At 40.8% G+C, this 20,406-nt stretch overlaps 2 protein-coding genes across 3 annotated transcripts in view; one reads left to right on the top strand and one right to left on the bottom strand.

The window, feature by feature from the left end:
• LOC146967795 (arf-GAP with dual PH domain-containing protein 1-like) overlaps positions 1–13,227 on the top strand; it is a 29,344-nt gene extending 16,117 nt beyond the window's left edge. For both annotated transcript variants that reach the window (XM_085762515.1, XM_085762514.1), the window contains 9 exons: positions 1,382–1,473; positions 3,733–3,815; positions 7,437–7,549; positions 7,689–7,835; positions 9,800–9,883; positions 10,121–10,183; positions 10,871–10,942; positions 11,038–11,266; positions 12,227–13,227. In XM_085762515.1, coding sequence (XP_085618641.1) covers positions 1,382–1,473; positions 3,733–3,815; positions 7,437–7,549; positions 7,689–7,835; positions 9,800–9,883; positions 10,121–10,183; positions 10,871–10,942; positions 11,038–11,266; positions 12,227–12,255 — 912 coding nt within the window. In that variant the 3' untranslated portion in view covers positions 12,256–13,227. The remainder of the gene's footprint in view (positions 1–1,381; positions 1,474–3,732; positions 3,816–7,436; positions 7,550–7,688; positions 7,836–9,799; positions 9,884–10,120; positions 10,184–10,870; positions 10,943–11,037; positions 11,267–12,226) is intronic.
• Positions 13,228–16,963: 3,736 nt separating this feature from the next.
• Positions 16,964–19,980, bottom strand: LOC146967794 (transcription factor Sox-8-like). The gene is made up of 3 exons (XM_085762513.1): positions 19,402–19,980; positions 18,393–18,643; positions 16,964–17,960 (listed from the first exon to the last, which is right to left on the bottom strand). The coding sequence occupies exons 1-3, from the start codon at positions 19,803–19,805 to the stop codon at positions 17,185–17,187; spliced, it is 1,431 nt and encodes a 476-aa protein (XP_085618639.1). The 5' UTR covers positions 19,806–19,980; the 3' UTR covers positions 16,964–17,184.
• Between the last annotated feature and the right edge of the window lie 426 nt (positions 19,981–20,406).

The raw sequence follows: 20,406 nt of genomic DNA, 5'->3' as shown, positions 1-20,406 counted from the left end.
CAGATACCTGTAATGGCTAATTCTCTGGCAACAGCACAAAAGCAACAACAACAAAGCAGGAACACACAGGAAATGACTCGAATGTCCAGAGGACAGCATGATACATGTTATGGAGCTTCACCTCATTGTCCTCGTTTATGTTTAATCTTTATCTCTTTTTGGACGTGGTCGACTATAATTGGCAGATTTCTGCTTGTAAATGAGCCTCTATGTGCACATCCAGATGGATGTACAGCAAATGAGATTTATCATCGTTATTGCGTGAAGGTGGGATTATGTATGTTTTGATAAATTAGGGTCCCAGCTCTTCCTTTTATATAATGCTGTCTAAGAGGGGACAAATCTGATTTATTTAGTCTCATTTGTGCTGCCATTGACACCATGTTATGATGAAGATTTGGGTATTTTATTGAACAGTTGCTGAATGTTCTGCTCTGTAAATGCTTGTGATTCAGTCTGAAGTCGTGAGCACTTTGCATAAAGGAGAGGCGTACCAAACTAATTGGATATTGAGCAGAGGAGGTTATGCTAAATGACTCTAAAGCAGTTCTTGATCTTTCTGCTTTGATGATATTGATATAATGTTCTTAATGTCACATCTGAGGTGTCTGGTGTTCCACATTTTTGGCAGCAGATGTGTCACATATCGTAATTTCTGTGACCTCTGTAGAGGGTTTATGATTTGGGGGCATTTTCTGCTACTATTTGACCTTGACAATAAAAAAAAAAGCCACAGTGCTGCATCCCTTCCAGAGCCCCTCAGAGGATAAGAGAGGCATGTTGGGGTATTCAGCCAGCTGGATTGGGCTCAGGGATTATCATTGGATGAAACACTTGATGGAGGGAGCAGGAGCAGACACTTCCCAACGCAGTGGAGACATTTCCTCATTAATCGCATAGACAAACAGGGGACTTGTCAATTGAATGAGTTATTTCATACTTCAGTTTTCCTGTGCTTCAGACAATGTTTGTTATATGTACAGATCATTTTATTTCCTTCTGCCTGTTGTTCTGTTTTCACCATTTTCAAGGTCCTTGAAATGGCATGGCTTATAGGATTTCATTCAATGAGAAGAAACAAAGATGTTGATGTTTTTACACTTTCTGTAATATTGGAAATTGTATAGTATTAGTATAATTACATTTTTTCAATGTTAAACGTCGGTATGCACTCAAATATTGAAATCCATGCTCTAGTATTTTACTTTTCTGTTGTTGTTGTTTTTTTAAGGAAAAATACCTGAAGTGTGGCTCTTAACTGGTTAAATCTGCTGTTACATAAAATGTATCTAAATTCCTGAAATGCAGCAACATGAAATCTGCTGTATGTTCTACTACTATAGTCAGATCACCAGGTTGTGTTGTCCTGTCTCCCTTTCAGTTAATGGCTGCGATGGGAAACAGTGCAGCCAAGGCCAAATATGAGCAGAAGGTTCCTGCTTTCTACTACAGACCAACACACACTGACTGCAAGTAAGTGCTCTCTCTTTTGTCCCACTCAGAGTTAATACTGAATAAATATTATTTTTTATTAATTTCATTTTTATTCATCTGTTGTCTCAAAAGTGAAAACCCTCACTACTTGGAATCAGCCAGCTGTACTGGCTACTTAGCCAATACTAGCATACCAGTGTTTTTAATGGTTTTAAGATTGAATGACAGATTCTTTCACGACCTCAACACAACAAAAAGAGTTACAGTAATGTCTCTGACAACCTCTGTAATTTTGACATTTTACTGACATTTCATCATAGAGAATAATGTGTAAATGTCTAGATATTATTTTAAGCACAAGGTTTTATTTCAGTCATTCAAACAATCAACCATTCAAAAAACACATGGACGAATGGCTTGAAAAAGCTCTACCAGAATCCCCCCAACTCTGCCTACTGGGAGACAGGTCATAGCAAGGTCACCACCGGGAATATTAAAAGCAGAATTTGGTTTAGCACTGACAGGCTTCATCACTGCAGCTAGAATCATTCTTCGCTACTGGAAGAGTCAGACTCGAGCAGAACTTACTGACTGGGTTAAGCTGATATGACAGATAATGCCTCCTATGAATTGATGATAGCAAGGTTGAATGATAACAAAGGGAGGGTCATTTTCTGAATCATATAAGACGGGAATAGGTGCCTATAACATGTGAGGGGAGGACGACTTGTGTTGCGTAAACACAGTGTTTTGTGTTGGGAGATGTGCTGCACTGCATGGGCTGTGATTTGTGTGTGTATATTTATATGTATATTGTTTTTATTCTGTGTATTTTTGTCTAATATGGTTGATTTTTTTGTGTTGAAGTTTGATGTCTTTATGATGTTTGACATATAAGAAATTGAATAAAAACGTAAATGACAAAAAAAATATATACACATGCTTCAAGACAAGGGATCCAAATTATTTGGGGGGGGTTTTAGGACTTGGTTCTACAGCAGGTTTCTGGCCACATGGTGAATTGAAGTCTAACATTGACAGTGATTGAGCTCTGGTTTGGTCTCTACCTCCTCTTGAGGGAGTTAGCTGGCTGTTTCGTTGCTACAGTAAATACTGCATTTTCTTTACCAGTTTATCACAATGTCTCCTGTCTGTGTAGGTAGTGTACTGTGACTAGAATATCACTTACCCTTCCTCTTTGTGTGTGTAAATGATATTCACACAACCGTGTACACTGTTTCATGCTTTACTGATTTTTTTTTTGATTGATTCTCTTTTGACAGTGATATAACAGGAAAAAAAAACGTATCACTGTCAAAGTACCATAAGCGAAAACTAATATATTATTTGGCAGCTGCTGCATGTTCACTCATAGTTTCTTCTGCACTAATAGAATATCGTTTTGATTATCCACCTGCCCCCCAAAAAATCTCTTTTCTTTTCTCCTGTTTTAACTTCAGGCACTTTAGTTTTCCATCTGTGTCTTTCTCGGTGTGTCCGCATCTGTCCAGCAGGATTTAATTAATATTACACAAACAGAAGAAAGATCACGAAAACTTAAATGAAGGAGATGTACCCCTCTGTACCTGTGCCATGGTCTGCCATCATGTTCATGCACCCCACTCCCCCCGAGAGCCAGAGTTTAGTGTTCAAGCCCCAATGTCACTAGAAGGTGTCATTTAGGGAAATATCCGCCAAGAGTAAAAGACATTTTACCCCTTTGTGCTGATAGAACAGTCGTTTTATTTCTGAGAGAGGCCGATAAAAAGATAAAATGTGTGGCGAGAGAGAAAAGGGATGAAAGCAGTTTGGAGCCTGAAGGGGAGGCTGAAAGGTTGGAAGAAGTAGAGAAGCGTGAGAGTGGTGAGAGAGACGGTTGGCATGGTGACGTGCAGACTGTTGCCATTTGTTTCTCCACACACTAGTAGAGGAAGAAGAGATTGCTTCCTTTAAATGCAGCACTGGTGGAAACTATGGGAAGCAAAGACACTGATCATGTCTGACAGTGAAGTCTTTTGGTGTCACTGTGATACAAATGTGTGTGTCTACATTATTGTAGAGGTTATAGGCAACAAAATGCTTCATCTGCCCTGCATCGTTGGTGACTACTGGTCTGGTATTTTCATGTTATTATTTTTGAGTTGTAAAAACCACCCGAGTATTGTATTTAGCTTACTGGGAAGTAACGGTTTGTGTTGTGTGTGTGTGTGTGTGTGTGTGTGTGTGGTGTGCGGGGCAGGTGGTGGGTGTATAATTGACGGGAAAGCTAACTGTGTGTGCTTTTCATCATGTCTCCAGGCTGCTGAGAGAGCAGTGGATCCGAGCCAAGTACGAAAGAAATGAATTTGAGTTCATCGAGAAACAGGAGCCTTATTCTGCAGGTACGTGCACACTGATCTGTGTGTATTATTATACTCTGAGAGGCCCTCATCACTTATATTATTCCTCCAACACCAACCCTTCCACTGACCAAGTTGATACTGTGCCAGAAAACAACAATAGAAACTGCCTGTTCTGGCAACATGTGATATAACTTAGTCATGTAAAACTGTCTTTTACTAAATTTGTTTTTTTCTATAAGTCAGTCAGAATTGTCCACAACAAGTAGCCTACACTATATAGTGATGAATGAGTAAGTAGGTGTATTATGGCCTTATTTTAAATGTATGACTGCCAGCCTCATCCTCACTGAAACAAGACTTTAATCCCTAATACTCACAAGAAAAATAATCAACTTTCAATTTCTGACATGGTGACACCTCAAAAAATGAAGATACTATGAAATGATGACATAATGCAATGAGCTATGTGAAAGACAAAACATACACATCTGACAACAAATGCTGTCATCACCTTGCTGCTACCACTGATGTTTGTTTTTTAATATAGTGAGCTATAATTGGAAACAAGTGACTTCCTCATCCTTTTGCAAATTTTTAGGTGGCAGATGCGTTGCCGTAAACACAACCACGTGCATACAATTCATGCGTGCACAAGTAGGCCTACACTTGGGTGTTAGCATCCAAAATAAAGCAAAAAGTGGCTGTTCTTCTTGTCGTGTCAGGCTCACATTGTTTACCCTTCGAGAAGCAGAACCTTGAAAGCCCCTCGGACAAACGTCCCAGTGGATGCCAGTAGCAGGAATTCAATTACCCAGAAACATCCATCGACGACTCTCAAACATTAATTTTCATCCTTCCTCTCCTAAGTGGTTCTGTATAGGTTTGCAGTTAAAAGCATATTCAAGCAGTGACACTGTAATTGTCACTGACGGAAAATAGAACTGCCATTAAACAGTGTGTGTGTGTCTGTGTGTGTGTGCTTTTGGTTGATTGCATGTGTGTGCTTGTAGAGGCCGAGTGTATAGTATTTGTGTGTGTCAGGCCTAGCTATGTGTGTGTGTGTCTTCTAGTATACATTTCACGTCTGGTTGAAGATAGAGTTTTCTGATTGGCTTGCTGTGACCTCACCCGTTTATTGTTACAGTGGACAAACACACACACTACACACACATACACATACGCACACACACACACAGATGGATTGTAATAATATGAGTCACTCTGTCATCTCTGTGCATTCATGCTCACTACATCATTCATTTTGAGGCCCAAGACATCTGTGTACAGTACTTGTGTGTGCGGGTGTGTGTGTGTGTGTGTGTGTGTGGGTGTGAGTGTCTGAGACTGGCTATCAGCAGTCCACAGCGGCCAATGTTAACATTGATCCAGTATGCAAAGGACAGAGGGAAGGAAAAGGGCGCAAAGGGAAGGAGCCGAGGGTGGGGACAAGGAGGGCTATTGATCGATGAGGTAATGCCAGTGTAGGTGAATGTTTCATGTCAGAAAGTCACAGCCACAAAGCGCATTCGCATGCATACACACTCACACATTAACACACAAGGATGGAGTGAAATGAGTGCAGAGGACAAAAAGATAGAGAGGTAATCTATGGCAGTGAATAAGGAGAATGGAAGAGAGCAAGTAAGTGAAGAAACAGTGGATGGCCCTGAATATGAGGCAAGATTGAATCAGAAGATGAGAACTGCCCTACAGACATATTGATGTTTGCCTTGTAATTCATTTGTAACCACATACAAGCACACTTGATAAGCACCATCAATAAGCACTGTAAAAACACTATTTTACTATTTTACTCAAAAGGTGCACTTGTAAACAACTGCAACATGCAATTGCGGATGAACATCAGCTGTATTGAAGTGGCCGCCAGACAGAGTCATTTGTATTGTATGTATATGTATCGTATTGTAGTGACAAACCATAGAATTGTTAAATCTGTGAAGCATTTTAGCATGTTTATAGTCACTTGGCTAATTTTTTGGTTTGATTGTGCACACATTGACTGATTAGATTCATGCTATTAGCCAAGTTAAAACTTTTACCAGTTTGACAGCTACTATGGATGCCAAGATTCTGTTAGGTGGTGAGTTTTTGCTAACATGCTAACATTATAAGGGGAAAATATGTCAATTTTGTTTTCACAACTTGTTCTGTTCCACCAAAGTAGTCAAAAATACATAATGATGCTATAAATTCTAGTTAGACGTTTCACTTACAGAATATATTTTCTAACGTATGTACAATGGTAAATAGCATTACAGATACACTTGTCCTGTGTCTAGCCTATGTCCATGACTTTTTTTTTTAGTTATTTGAATGCTTTGGCCGCCAAGGTGAATAGTTTTTTTATTTTTATTTTTTTTTACATCTCTTAATTGAATACCGGTAAACACAGAACTCGTTTCTAAATCATACTAAACTTGCAGTTGTTTTTTTCACATGAGTAAAATAAAGTGAAAGAGATTTTTAAAGATTTACAGTAAAAACAGTAAAGAAAAAAAAAGGGGAAGTGAGAGAAACATTCAAACTCTGACTGGCCAATCATGCTAAAAACTGTTCAGATTCTAAGAATGCTATCTGTTTTATTTTTGATTACCAGCCAACCTTGCAGTGAGCAGTTTTTAATGGGACTACTTTTGTTTTTAGTCTACCAGTTAGTCTCCCTGACCAGGAGCACTAGCAGGCTAGCAGCTGTTGACAGTAAGCTCTGTGGGATTTCCACATTAACTGTGACTCTATTTCTGTGAGATGTTGCTGATGCTTAAACACGCAAACAAAATGCCATCACATCCAACTTAAAACCTGGTCAAATGAAACTAAAACCCCCAACATCATTAAATGTAAATGCAAGTAATGAGAAAATATATTTAGCCTCCTCTGCTACATTTACACATGACATGAGTTCATCCTGTTTTTAGTCATTCAGGGCACATCAGCCCATTTTACACCTCATACTCATTATTTACAGTGCAGAAAATGCGGTTTATTTGACAATTAGCGCTCATTACAAAACACTCAGCATCAGGTAATGGCTAGAATGTAAATTAGCCACTTCTTTGGGATGCCAGCTGATCACTGATCTGCATTTCCTCTCATTCAAGATACAAAAATAGATCCAGATCAGAAAGAAAACACTTCACAGTGTGACAGAAATAGAAGAGAAAAGAGAGAAATGCAGGCAGTGCAGGCAGAACCTTTTACCAAAATAGGTTGAAGAGGAAGAAGAATAAGAAGAAAACATCATAGGCTTTAAATGGAACAGTATATCATTAACATGGAAAAGGATGTTCTTTGGTTCAGAGACAATAAAATCCCTCTCTGTGTGCTGTCTCATGCCGCTCCCCCCGCTAAACGCTCCCCTCTCTCGTCTGTTTGTTTCTTGGATGTTCTGCTGTGTTTTCTCGCCCTCACGCACCGTCTCCTTTTTCGCCCTCCTCCCTTAAATGAGATTAAGATCAAATGATGTTTGATTTCAGCTCAACTGAAGTACAGTATCATCTCACAACGGGCAGTTACAACATCTCTCCGTTGCTGTTATAAATGTCTCCTATGTTTTATCTTTCATCTCCTCTGATGGGGTTTTTGTTACCAGCTTCCATAACCACATGCATTTTTTTTCTCTCTCTCTCCCTCTCTGCCCAGGGTACCGAGAGGGGTTTCTATGGAAACGAGGAAGAGACAATGGTCAGTTTCTCAGCCGAAAGTTCATCCTGTCGGAGAGGGAGGGAGCGCTGAAATACTTCAACAAGCAGGATGTAAGCAAGATGATACAGCTGATTTTAAATTGTACACAGTTGGGCACAATTTCACTTCAGCTAAAGCCTCTATCAGTAGTGAGTAAGGGAATTTTGTAGTGCTGCGTACTATTTGTTGTTTATGTCTGCCTCCATCAAGGCCAGGGATCCCAAGGCGGTGATGAAAATTGAAACTCTCAATGCCACCTTCCAGCCGGCCAAGATCGGCAACCCCTGTGGATTACAGATCACCTATCTGAAAGACAACAGCACAAGGAACATCTTTGTCTACCACAGTGACGCTAAGGTACGCTATCACTGTTATTTACGCTCATTCCCACTTATGTCTTCTTATATTCCCACAATGTAGTGAAACAGTTTTCATGTGCACTATATCAAGAGTTAGATTTATGTTATATCCAGGGCACTAGTACAGGGTTAGTAGTATAATATGCATGCTGTCTGCTTTACTAAACACACTTGGGCTTGGAAATGTCCCTGAATAATTAATGTCCTTTTGGCTTTTTCCAGCAAGCATCAGTGGCTTCAGTACCTACGTCGCAGTCATGAAAGTATTCAGACAGTGACACATTTAGAGACAGAGGCTATGAGGTTAAACTGCTGACTTGTGACTATAATTAAACAATGTCTGCATCTACATTATGGGGGAAATGTAGGAAGTGCCTTCATGTTGTAATATTTTGGGCCCATGTAAAAAAAGGTTGTGGTTGCTACTTGCTACATGAAGTTTAAGTGCTGGGACTGGGAGTCACCACTTCACCAATGTATCATCACATTTCTACTACATATTGACACCTCTGTGTATCTGGAGGGACGTCAGTTGTTTTTTTTATCTTTATTTTTATTTAGAGTTTTACATTGATATCAGATTAGATTTATATCCTTATGTTGCTGAAATACTGCAATCCTGACTGATGCTGACCTTCTACCAAAAGGACTCAACCAATGTCGCCTCTGACTTAGTCAAGTTAATCATCTGTGTCAATGCTGTTGCTCATGCTGCATTTCAAACAACCCCCTTGTCCACCTCAGCAATATACTGTAGGCTTCCCTAGTAGGGGAATTATTGTGGTCACTCCACACTCGCTGCTGTGCTCAGCATTGTGCTTCCTTGTAGGGAGATGATGAGGTCAGTCTGGATGTCAAATCTTAATTCTGTTCATATCCTTCAAAATAAGAGTGCATGGAGTCATAATTTTCATAGTAAACCTAACCTATCCAATCTCAGCATGGAGCTGTGACTAAAAGACAGTTCCTGTTTTGACATGGTGTTTTCCACCCCTCAAGTGATTTCCTTTCTTGGAATTGTAGGAGTGCTGTAAGAACTGTGAGACATACAAACAAAAAAAACCTTCAATAAGCCACCAACTATTATTTTATCCCTCACCATTTTGCTATTGAACCTGTTGTCTGGGTAATGGGGTGGGTTTTTTGTATGTATTTGTGGGTTCTGAAAACTAGAAGCCCACCACACTTGTGAGGTCCAACAATAATTGTGGGGACCAAAGTGTTGGACATGAAATGACTGATGTTAGAGGTTGGTTTTAGAGCCAGACTTAGTTTTAGAGCAAAGCATAAAATCATTGCTTGGCTCAGGGTAAGGGGATGGATAGGTCCTCACAAATATTATTAACAACAAGTGTGTGTGTGCTAAGCGTCTTCATTGATGGGCTTTGTACCACTGAGGACACAATTTATTGCCTGGCAATACGGTTACATCTATGGGATTTACTGTATGACTAACAGAGAGGAGTGGAGGAGGGCTGGTGGGGTTGGGGATTGGGAAAATGGACATTAGGGTACACACAGTTAATCAAAAACAAGATTAGAGGGAAGAAAGAGGCAGATAATTATGTCCATTCAGGAGACTGAAAAGGAGAGTCAGAGACTGAGATAGAGAATGCACTGCCCCCTCTGCTGGCTGACTGCTGTTACTGAGGGCTGGTAGCAGAGCGAGTTCATCGGGTTCGTTCGGTGTCGCCGTCACTCTTGTTCTGTGGTGGAGGTATCGACAGCGCTGCAGCATCCACGGAGCTCCGATGCTCTCAGCTGCACTTTCCTCCCTGTAGAAAGATACCTGCGCTGTCATCACAGATAAAGGATGTAACTGTGACTGTTACTATAAAACCCCACGGTCTTCGCTCACAAATCAGAATGCATGAAGTGAACAGACGGTGATTGTGAGTTACAGCAGGTTACAGTGCCACTCAGGGTTTTTTTTTTTTTACAGTTTGTTTCTTTTTCTTGCAGGAGATGGTCGACTGGTTCAACGCCATTAGAGCTGCCAGGTTCCACTACCTGCAGGTTGCTTTTCCTGGAGCAAGTGATGAGGAGGTGAGGGTGACCGATTTGCAAAGAATTTTCAAAGATGTCTGATTATCATTGAATTATTGTATTCCTGTAAGATGGATGATCGTCCTTGGGTTCACCATGGGAGCCATTTATATCACTTAAAAAACTCTCGGAGACAAGCACATGCATAATATTCTCTCTAATACATGCTAGATCAAGCCATTTATTTCAGCCATGCTTTTATTTAATGTGATTCTGTTTCTGCCCTTTATCTTCCAGCTGGTGCCTAAACTGACCAGAAACTTTATGAAGGAAGGCTTTATGGAGAAAACCGGCCCAAAGGTTTGTGCAGTGGTTGTCTACTCTGGATCATTTCTTGTGATTGAAATTAAAATTTCAAATGGTCTAGTGTGGTAAAGGTTCCCAAACTGCCTCGTGGCCCCTTACAATAAGCCTTTTAACCAGCAACACATTGCATACACTGTATATCAATGTATGCAAAAAATATATTGATACTGTATTCATCAGAGCTGTGTTTTATCTGTCGTGTTTCACCATTTCACAACTAAGGACCAGATGCATCTTATAAACCTGATTTGGCAATATCCAAAGTTAAAGTTAAACTAATGACGGTGTTGAAAGTAGATTTACATAGCTCACTTTACATGACAGGGCCTCAGGATCAGACAATAAAACATTATATCCCTTAATGGCCATCATACTAGTTGAGTTCTTTGTTTGCCTGATTGATTAACTTGTGACAACTTGGAAATTTAGTTTCTTTTAATGGTGATTTAACATTAACATTAAATTTAACATAACACTCTGTACATCACAAAAGTAATATCAATGTTTCAATACACAAATTGTTGTTGCTTGCAGACCTGTCATAAGAATTTATAGTTCTTTTTTAAGTATATTTTTGGCTTTTTGCCTTTATTTGATAGTAATTTATAGTTCTTGCTATGAACTAACTCCGTTTGCTGTTTTCTTTTCTCATAATCTTCATTGTCTTGTTCTTTGCCGCAGCACACAGAGGGCTTTAAGAAGAGGTGGTTCACTATGGATGACAGGAGGCTCATGTATTTTAAAGACCCTCTGGTAAGAAGACAGCTGCCTGTTCTTACTGTGTTCTTCTGACCCACTGCTCAGCCCTCACCCGTCTGTCTTCTCACCCTGTGCCCCTGCTCTCCCAGGATGCCTACGCCCGTGGCGAGGTGTTCATCGGCAGTAAGGAGAACAGCTACACCGTCCTGGCTGGTTTGCCCCCGTCTACCCAGGGCTACCACTGGAACCACGGCATCACCATCGTAACACCGGACAGGAAGTTCCTGTTTGCCTGCGAGACGGAGGCCGAGCAACGGGATTGGATAGCGGCCTTTCAGAGGGTGATCAATCGACCAATGAGGCCACAGGAATATGCAGGTACACAAACTGGACAAGTTGCTAGAGGGATAGTTCAACATTTTGGCAAATATTGGCTGTTTTGCATGAATTTACCTAAAAACAACTCATGTGTTTTTGAGGTAAATTCATGCAAAACAGCTGATGCACGTTCCGGTCAGGGGCAATTTTTCGGTAAGCAGTCTCTGCATTTGCCTCGAAAACAACTCTGTCTCGTAACATTCTGTTATTATCTCATAGCGTGGTGAATGTGCAGGTCACAACTTACGTATCTACAAGAGCGTTTTGGAGTTGTTGGATTGTGTATTAGATGAGTTTGATGAGGGAAACCAAGAAATCCCATTAGCCTCCATAGCGTAGCTCTGAGCAGCTCACGGCTCTGCTCCGCCATTCTAAAAATAGCTTGCACCGACAATTAAAAGTAACAAACCTACTGCTATGACTATAGGGATTATGGCTATGGGCCAGTTTGCCAAAATGTTGAAGTATCCCTTTAATCTGCAGTTTTAAATTCTGAATATTATTGCCTGTGAAAGTGATGGAAACACTCAACCTCGCAATGTTACGGAAAATTCTGGACCTGCCGCTTTAAGTGGATCCACACCAAAATTTAATAGGTTTGTCCCAGGCCCATCTGTCCACCGTGTTTGGTATGGACTTGGTTCAGTACTTTTTGTGTAATCCTGCTGATACACAGACATGGGTGGAAACATACCCTCCTCAGCTCAGGTAAACACTGTTTAAAAAATCATTTATTCTGCAGTTCAGTCTTTTGAGGAACAAAAACAGACTGATTCATTTGCATTTTGCCGCAACAAGAAAACAATTTTCTTTTGGATTCTCTGTTTGTGGTTCTCTCTCAGTAGCTTTAATTAAAAAAAAGCATCATTATTGCCACTCAGAAAAAGCAGATTGTTTAGAAGCATTCTGTTACCCGCACTAGTACTGCATTACCTCATGTTACTTTTCTTGTCTCTGCAGTGGAGGCCCATTTCAAACACAAGCCTTGAAGCCTACAGGAAACTGCAACCAACTCCAGAAGAACTCCAAAAAGCCAGTCTCAGTCCGATCAGAGACAAACCCCTGCGTGTGACCACAGACCATGGCGGGACGAGGTGGGGTGGGGTTGGGGGACAGGTGGGGGGCGTTTTGGGATGGGCCAAGATGGGATAAGATGATGAAAGAAAAGAAGCAAAAGAGACAAAGGTACTTCAGTGTAGGAAACTCAAATTCTAAAGCGACTCTTGGCCCCTCGTGGGGTCAAACCCTAGTGATCTGAGGCCAAAGGGTAGGTGGTGTCATTGCTACTTGCGCCTGCCAACCTTGTGCTATACATTACCATTGCCAACCACCCCCCTCTCCTCAGCCATGTGGGTCCTTCCCTCCCCCGTTCCCCTGGATTTCATCTTGTGAATGGTTCATTCTACCTGTAATCTAATGTAATTATGTAATCTAGTCATTTCACTGGTTGCTTAACAAAGACAATGCATTGTTAATTTATTGAATGTACAGTTTTGATGACAGTGGCTTACTGTGTGTGTGTGTGGAGTCGTGACATTTTCGTTGAGGACGCTGTGAGGTTGAACCTCCGGCACGTACACCCTGTTAAACCGAAAAATCTACAAAGTGCTGTTACCAACAAATATGCATAAAAACACACACAAACTCTCAGTGATCACCATCGCTGTTAACATGGCTGGAGGTGGGCTGATCTGCATCCAGACAGGGTTCCTCTCAAAAACCTCAATCTTACAGCTGTTCTCTTATTTATTTGTACTGTTGAACATACTGAGTCATCGTAGGAAGTTATTGCTGCTTTAAAGGATTGTAATGTGACAGGATTGTAATTTATATAACACTTCAACAACTGTTTACTTTTTTCGCATCTTGTTTTGAAGACACATTGTTGTGTTGATCCTTCAATCACGGTGATAGGTTGTTTCATTATAAAAATCTTAACATCAATACAGATGAGTCTGGAATCAAGTGGTAGTGTCTGATTTGTGTTCACACCAGTGTTTTACACATTTCAATTGTGTCAATTCAGTATACACACATACATACACTGAATAACTTAAGTTAACTTTCACTTACTTTCATAGTGTTGTTTATCATTGTTACTGGGGGTTAATGGAATTATTTAATGCTTATCTTTATAGGGTCAATGTAGTATCGTTTCACGCAAAGTTACATACAGTATCATAGCATTTATAGCCAAGGCTACTCTGAAATTCCTAATAGATTGGCCTTTATACAAAAACACACACCAGATACACTAAACAGCAAGTCAGTTGCTGGGACCTGGAAATGTGGTAAAATCAAGAAACTACTGATTTGGAATAAACTTTTATGTTTAGCCTTGAGTTTCTTGCTTCGTGTTAACAATAACCTTGTACAGCACATAGTCATCAGAACTGAAAAAGATGACAGCCAGAGATATAAAACTGAAACCCAAGTTGAAATGAAACAGAATTAAAGGTTAAACCCTGTTTGTGACGTCAAAAGTTCATGATACACAACAATATAAGAAGAAAGTCCAGCTGTGCCCTTTGTTCCCCAGCAGATGGAGCTCTTCTGCTGCTTTACGAGGGAGATCGCACATCACATCACTGTGGAATCGTCACAGGGAGAGATGCTGATGGGAAATGGGAAATCCGGTGAGCCCACTGGGGGACATGTCAAATATGAACTATAGTCACATGGACCTAGGTTAGATTCAGGTGACTTATACATATATATGTATATTACATTTTCAGAAAACACTTATTCACTTTCTTGGCCAAGGTTAGATGATTAAATGTATCTATGTATGTATTGTAGAGCATGGATATAGCATTATACTCCTTTACACTGTCACTCAACATTGACAGATGAAAAAATGATCTAAATCAATCCAGCTGAGCCACATCATATTTTTTATTCCATGCATTCCTTCTCCTTGTAAAAATCTGCTGCTTACATTACCAGCAATGCAACTCTCCCCCAGACAGTTTGGTCATAGATTTGAGTGTTATAATAGTATCGGCTAATTGAATCATCCCTCAAGCAGAGCAGAGGAGCTGGATACAGATGTCTGGTGAGCTCACTTCTTAATAATGTAAAGTCCTTAGATTTATTCATGTGATCACATATTGTAGTGTTCTGCCACCAACTGACTCAAGTGACATAACATGAGGTTATTTATTGGATTTAATGCAACTCTTACTGGAGATATGTTGGCCACACTAGAGTAGAGAGTTTAAGAGCCTAAAGGGGCCAGCCCTGCACGTTACAAAAGTTTATAACTCCGTAACTGATATATATTTTATGATTTGTCAATCTGAGTATTCATATTGATGATACACTGTTTTATACTAAACTAAGCTAATTACTGTAATTGCTTTGTAACAACCATCATAATGCACAGGCACAAGAGTGTACTGGTAATAGTCTTTTCATTTACCTGGCAGTAATGAAAGTGGATAGGCATATTTCCCAAACTGATGAACTAAGCTATACCTTTCAAGGAAAAAATAAACAAAAAAACTTATATGTCTTCTAAACAGCACTCAAGGGGTTAGGAGATACTAAAAGTGATGTGTTGCTGGCTGCCACAGTCACCAGATGTCAACCCAAATCCCAAATAAACACCTTGCTCTCCATTTCCATAATCACTGCACCAGATGAGGTGTTTCAGAGGTCCTCGAGTCCAGAGTACTACCTCTGGGCTATACACTTCAAATTAAAAAATCCTGGATGTTTTATAAATAATTTTCCATGGCTCTTTATGCAGATGGTCAATTTGCAGAACACAACACTCCTGTATTTTCCTAAATGCCTGAGGCCGTTCACTTGTTCCACATTGCAGTAGATGGCGCTCATTAGCCACTGTAATTGGAGACTAAAGACGTGTAGAGTTGCACACTCACGGCGGGACAAGTGTGGACTGAAGGTCTGCTGGTGTAAATGTCACCTGACCATCTCGCCACTTTTGCACAAACTTCCATATACACATGCTGCTGGCTCCAGGGCTCTACGGAATTATGGGTAAATCAATGTTGCTTCTGTCTGGCCACTGTGTTGTCGTTGGCAACCAGGTTGTCATGGTAAACTGCTAAGACAGTGAGCCACTGAGCTGTTGCAGCCAGATTGAACCCGCACAGGAAGCATTTAAAAGCGGGTGGGACTTTGGCTCAGCAGCCATCGTGTTTGTCCTGAAGATAATATGGTCAGTGAGGCGCTGGCACATGCAACACACATTTGGTTATATTAAAACTGCTGCTTCAGTACTTGAATATTACTAGAATAAACCTATTTTTGTTGTTTTTATATTCTAACCATTTGTAGGCCCACTTTCCTACTTTTAGAACCAATTTAGTTTAGAGCAAACATTTGGTGTAGTAGGACTTGTTCTTTAAAACTCTTTTCAACCTTTTACGTAAACTCACACCAGCACATTGAAGTCAGACTTGATCAATACGAAGAGGCATTTGCTGCGCCTCTGGAAAAGCCAGTCCAGCTGTCCTGTCCATCAGGACCTGCATTCAATAATCCAAGCGGAGCTGAGAGTGTGAAATTAGCTAATCTCCTCCCAAGAAAGCCAGCAGGAGCAGCTGTTGGACTGGAAACAAACTGAAAATGAAGCAGCAGTCAGGGACGGGTCAACAGTAAGAGTAAAACAGTCCAGCCAGAGAGGAAAGAAGAAAAGGCGACTGATGTCAAATTTCAATTTTTTGTATTTGCCTATTACTGTGATTCTGATTTTTTTCAACTAATGGAACCTTAAATGCCATGGTTAAACTTAATGCTGCTGGCTTCATAACATTTGATACAGGCATAATAGAAAAATGAAAGTGTGATAGGCCTACTTATTTCTGTTTTATGCTCACAAAGCAGTCAAATTTTGTAGTTCGATTAACACTTTTTATGGTTAAATGGAATATTTTGACATTTAAGAAAGTTCCTGCCAACAGATAGATGAGAAAATCAAAAGCAGTGTCATATGGAGCCAGGAGCTGGTTAGCATTAAGGCTGGAAACAGCTACTGGCTCTGCCCAGAGGACTGTAAAACTTTCTGCCTACCAGCAAAAGCAAAACATCACTAAAATAAAAGCTAAGAACCACAGTTTGTGGTTTTACAGTAGGTTATCACAAGACTCCATGACATAATTGGTTTTAATAAAAGAATTAGCTAGCTGTTTGTCCCTGCTGATGCATCTGCTATCTTTAGCTTTATACTCAGCATACGAGCAGGAGAGCGGATCGATCTCCCCCCATGTAATTCCTGGCAGAATGCTGAAACTATATTTCCAGATATCAGAAGCTATTGCCACACAATCTCTCTGAGGTTCAAAAGCTGTCTTGTTGGCTAAACAGCCAGTAGTTAATAATGCAGATCCCTTCACAAATCTGCTGTAGCAAAACTATATATAAAAAAGAAAAAAAAAGTGGCCACATTCAATTTTGAACCCATTGTAACTCGCTTTCCCACTAATATGAAGGTGAATGCGGGGAAACTGTTTTATTTCAGCCAGATTAAGTGTGGAAAAACTAATATAAAAAGTGTAACACCCTCCTTCATATATGACCTATACTCACACACCAAAATTACATTAGTGCGAAGTTTAATGGAACGTTTTAGTCTGCATAAGGGTTCGTATGACATTTCACAGACCGCTTTGCTCAGTAAGGAGACAAAACACTGAATCTTTGTTCTGATTTTTTTCTTTTTTTCTGTGGAAATGAACAAATGCAATAATACATTGACACACAATGAAAGCCATTTGGCTAACAGCTGCTATGCAGTACTCTCCTTCTGTAATCCAAATTGGTGTTAACCTCTGGAAATAACTCTTATTAAGGCAAAATGTTAGAAAAATCCCAAACAGTATCTTTATGCTCCTTAACACTTCTGTGAGTAGTTTTTTGTCTATAAAACTAGTTTTATTGTATCCTCTTCTTCAAGGCCTGGTGAGTGTTTTGTAGATAGGTTGCTCCCAGCCAGATGGAGGACTGTGCGGAGGTGGTGCCAAGGCCAGGCTGTTGATAAGTGATGTGGTGTAAGGCCTTCTGGAGGAGTGGAAGTACGGGTATTGATACAGACCGGCGGGATACCCAGAGAATGCGCTGTAGAAAGTGGAGCTCTGAAGGTCAGTGTGGTCAGGTTGGTTGGAGGAAGATGTGGAGGAGTTGGGGTATGGACAGCCACCTGAGCTCAGGGAGGTGTACTCTGGCTGTGGTGGCGGAGAGGTGGTGGAGGAGGAGTTGCTGTAGTGACCCGGGCTCATCTGCTCGGTTTTTATCTGAGGTTTGTGGACGGTTTCCTCATGGGTGTCACGACTGGAAGAGGACGGTGGCATTCCAGCGGAAGACCCACCAGAAGTTTTGGGAGTCCAAGTGGGAAGGCTGTGGGGGTGAGAGTGGATGCTGGGTAAGACGAATGATCCAGGGGGGTTGCTATGGGTGTGACTGGTATCTGTTTGGGTCAGAACGGCCGAGCCGTGGTTGTTGGCAGGCAGGTACTGGTCAAACTCATGGACGTCAAATCCGTCTATGGTGCTGATGACCTCGGTGCTGAGCTCAGAGATGTCCACGTTGCTGAAGTCAATGTTATGTCGGCTGGGTGGAGGAGCAGAGCCGGAGCTGCCGTCCACAAATCGGTGGTTCTCATGTTTGCTCCCTATGTGGAGGTCAGTTTTAGGGGTAGTGGGAGGAGTTGGAGGTCCATGAGACTGACCTAAGGAAACACAAACACAGAGGAGATCATTTCCAATGCATGAATGGACTGTAATGAAATAGAGCAGTGGTTCTCAAACTTTTTTACATTACGGATCCCGGCCTAAACTGACACAAATTAGACCACGGACCCCCCATTGAATCAAATTTTTAAAACAAACACCAGAATACACAAATATTTGTTCTGAGACTGAATAATGTTGCTTTTTTTAGTCAATGTACATTCAAATTACTGCCAATGGCATGCATTTTTGGAAAAAAAGAAAAGAAAATTGGAATGAAAATGTAATATTTCTGGGGGAAAATGTGGTAAAATTTTGAGAAAAGGTTGGGGACCTCCTTGAACCCGCTCAAGGACCCCTGGAGGTCCACAGATCCCACTTTGAGAACCACTGAAATAGAGGATCTAAATACAGCATGATCAGTGTCTCACCTGTCCTGTCTGGATGGTAATGATGATGCACATCCCCTGTTCCAGTCAGCCTGGACACCCCTGGTTCTGTCTTATACTGGCTCTGCTGCTTCTGTTGCTGGACCAGCCCCGCTCCACTGTCCCCTTGACCCGGTTTGTTGCCTTTCCGTCTCCGGGGCTGGTACTTGTAGTCTGGATAGTCCTTCTTGTGCTGCAGCCTCAGCCTCTCTGCCTCCTCCACAAAAGGACGTTTCTCTACTTCAGAGAGAAGCCTGAGGTGAAGAGAGGGGAGTTAACGGATTAGTGGAGAATCATAATGTGGCTGTATATCTGCTCATGGAAACTTGCTTAATCTTTTTCTTTTCATGTAAACAAATGTCAATTAGCATGACACATACAATTATTATTTCATTATAAATGAAGTATAAATACACCACATTTCAGAAAGAACCACTCAACGGTACCTCAATGGATCATCACTTGTCCTGTTACTCAGCAGTTATTTTCTGCCTGAATTATATACTAACTTATATACTAATGTAATACTTTTTAACTCTAACACTTCATTATGAGACATTTTCATTTGCAGGACAGGAAGTATTTACAGTATGGCCCATGTTTATTTTTCCTACTGCTTTTTTTTTTTTTTACACACACTGAAATCTACTTATTTATCCATTTATCTACTTATTTGCTTACTTGCTTATCCACTTAATCTTTATTATTAGATTTATATTACTTGATGCATCTGACTCAGATTGGTTTTTCATGATCAGTAAGGGATAAAAATATATATTTGCCTTTATTTTTATTAAACAGAAGGACGCCTTTTTCAACCATTAGCCTATTAATCAGCAGCAGGAATAACTCACCAGCAAATTACTTGATCTAACTTTGTGCGCAATGACGCCACTAGGCCTAACTGTTAATCTTAGAGTGAGACTGTCCAGACTTTGGCTCAAACACTAAAAACTGTGTTGGTTTTGAGTTGCAGACAGTTTATTATGTGAAGTTGAGGTCCAGTACTCACCGCCACAGTTTTCCCAGCGTCTTACTGAGCTCAGCATTGTGCAGATGAGGATACTGGTCCGCCAGCTTCCTGCGCGCCGCCTGTGCCCAAACCATGAACGCGTTCATCGGACGTTTAACATGAGGTTTATTTTTCAGCCCCCTCTCTCCCTGACTGGGCATCGGTACCAAGGACCAGTCGTATCCTTTCAGCACCTGTGACACCGCATCACGAATGCAGGCTGGGAAACGCTCATCCTCTGCGCCGCCATCTACCTTGTGCGCCTTTCCAGAGGCAGTCCCCGGTGCGTCCGATCCTGCAGGAGAAACTAGAGACTCTGAATCCGAGCCGTGCAGGGACATGGAGCTGTCGCTGCCCGCCGGGCTGCATGGATGCTCTATCAATGACTTGATCTCTTCTGTCATGTTAGCCCCTAAAAAGCTGCAGGGATTTACTGGCGCCCAAACTCCGTGCGTAAAGGCGCACGCGGCTCTGCGAGGAAGAGTGTGTCACCACCGAGTCAAGTAAAATCCCACATTTTTTTTTGTCTTGAACTTGAGATTCCTTTCCACACCCTCTTCCAAAGCAAGACAGAGTTTTATGATGGCAACTGTTTTCTTTTTTAGCTCCTTAACTCTCTTTAGCACATGCATCTCTCCACCCCTCGTATCCCATTGGCTTTTGAAAGGTTTTACCAACAGAATTCCTCCTCGCTTGGCAGGAAGAAGTAGGAGGAGGCAGAGAATTGTTAACAGGCAATATCAGGTTGAGAGTTTAAACTTTAAAGGTTTGGATAGTAGCCGTGTCTGCTCATGAAACTTTTTTTTGAAGCAGAAATGCTACTTTACTACATTCTATTATTTTTTTTTCTTTCTTTCTTTTTTTGTCAGTGGTGTTACATTGTGTGTATTTATGTTTGTATGTCATTGTCTGTTTCAATAAAAAAAACACCCCTATATTATTACAATAAATTAACAATTGTATGTAATAATAATAATAATAATAATAATAATAATAATAATAATA

The sequence above is a fragment of the Trachurus japonicus genome, chromosome 19 (genome assembly GCF_045865225.1).
Source record: "Trachurus japonicus isolate A0001 chromosome 19, Traja_1.0".
In the NCBI taxonomy this organism is placed as follows: Eukaryota; Metazoa; Chordata; class Actinopteri; order Carangiformes; family Carangidae; genus Trachurus; species Trachurus japonicus.
The sequence above is the reverse complement of the archived record's forward strand: the minus strand, read 5'-3'. Positions and strand labels throughout refer to the sequence as shown.

Coding starts and splice junctions, on each gene's coding strand:
- LOC146967794 (XM_085762513.1), bottom strand. CDS start 19,805: ATGACAGAAGAGATCAAGTCATTGATAGAGCATCCATGCAGCCCGGCG. Junction 18,644..19,401: donor ACGCTGGGAAAACTGTGGCG/GTGAGTACTGGA, acceptor TCTTCACCTCAG/GCTTCTCTCTGAAGTAGAGA. Junction 17,961..18,392: donor TTACCATCCAGACAGGACAG/GTGAGACACTGA, acceptor GTGTTTCCTTAG/GTCAGTCTCATGGACCTCCA.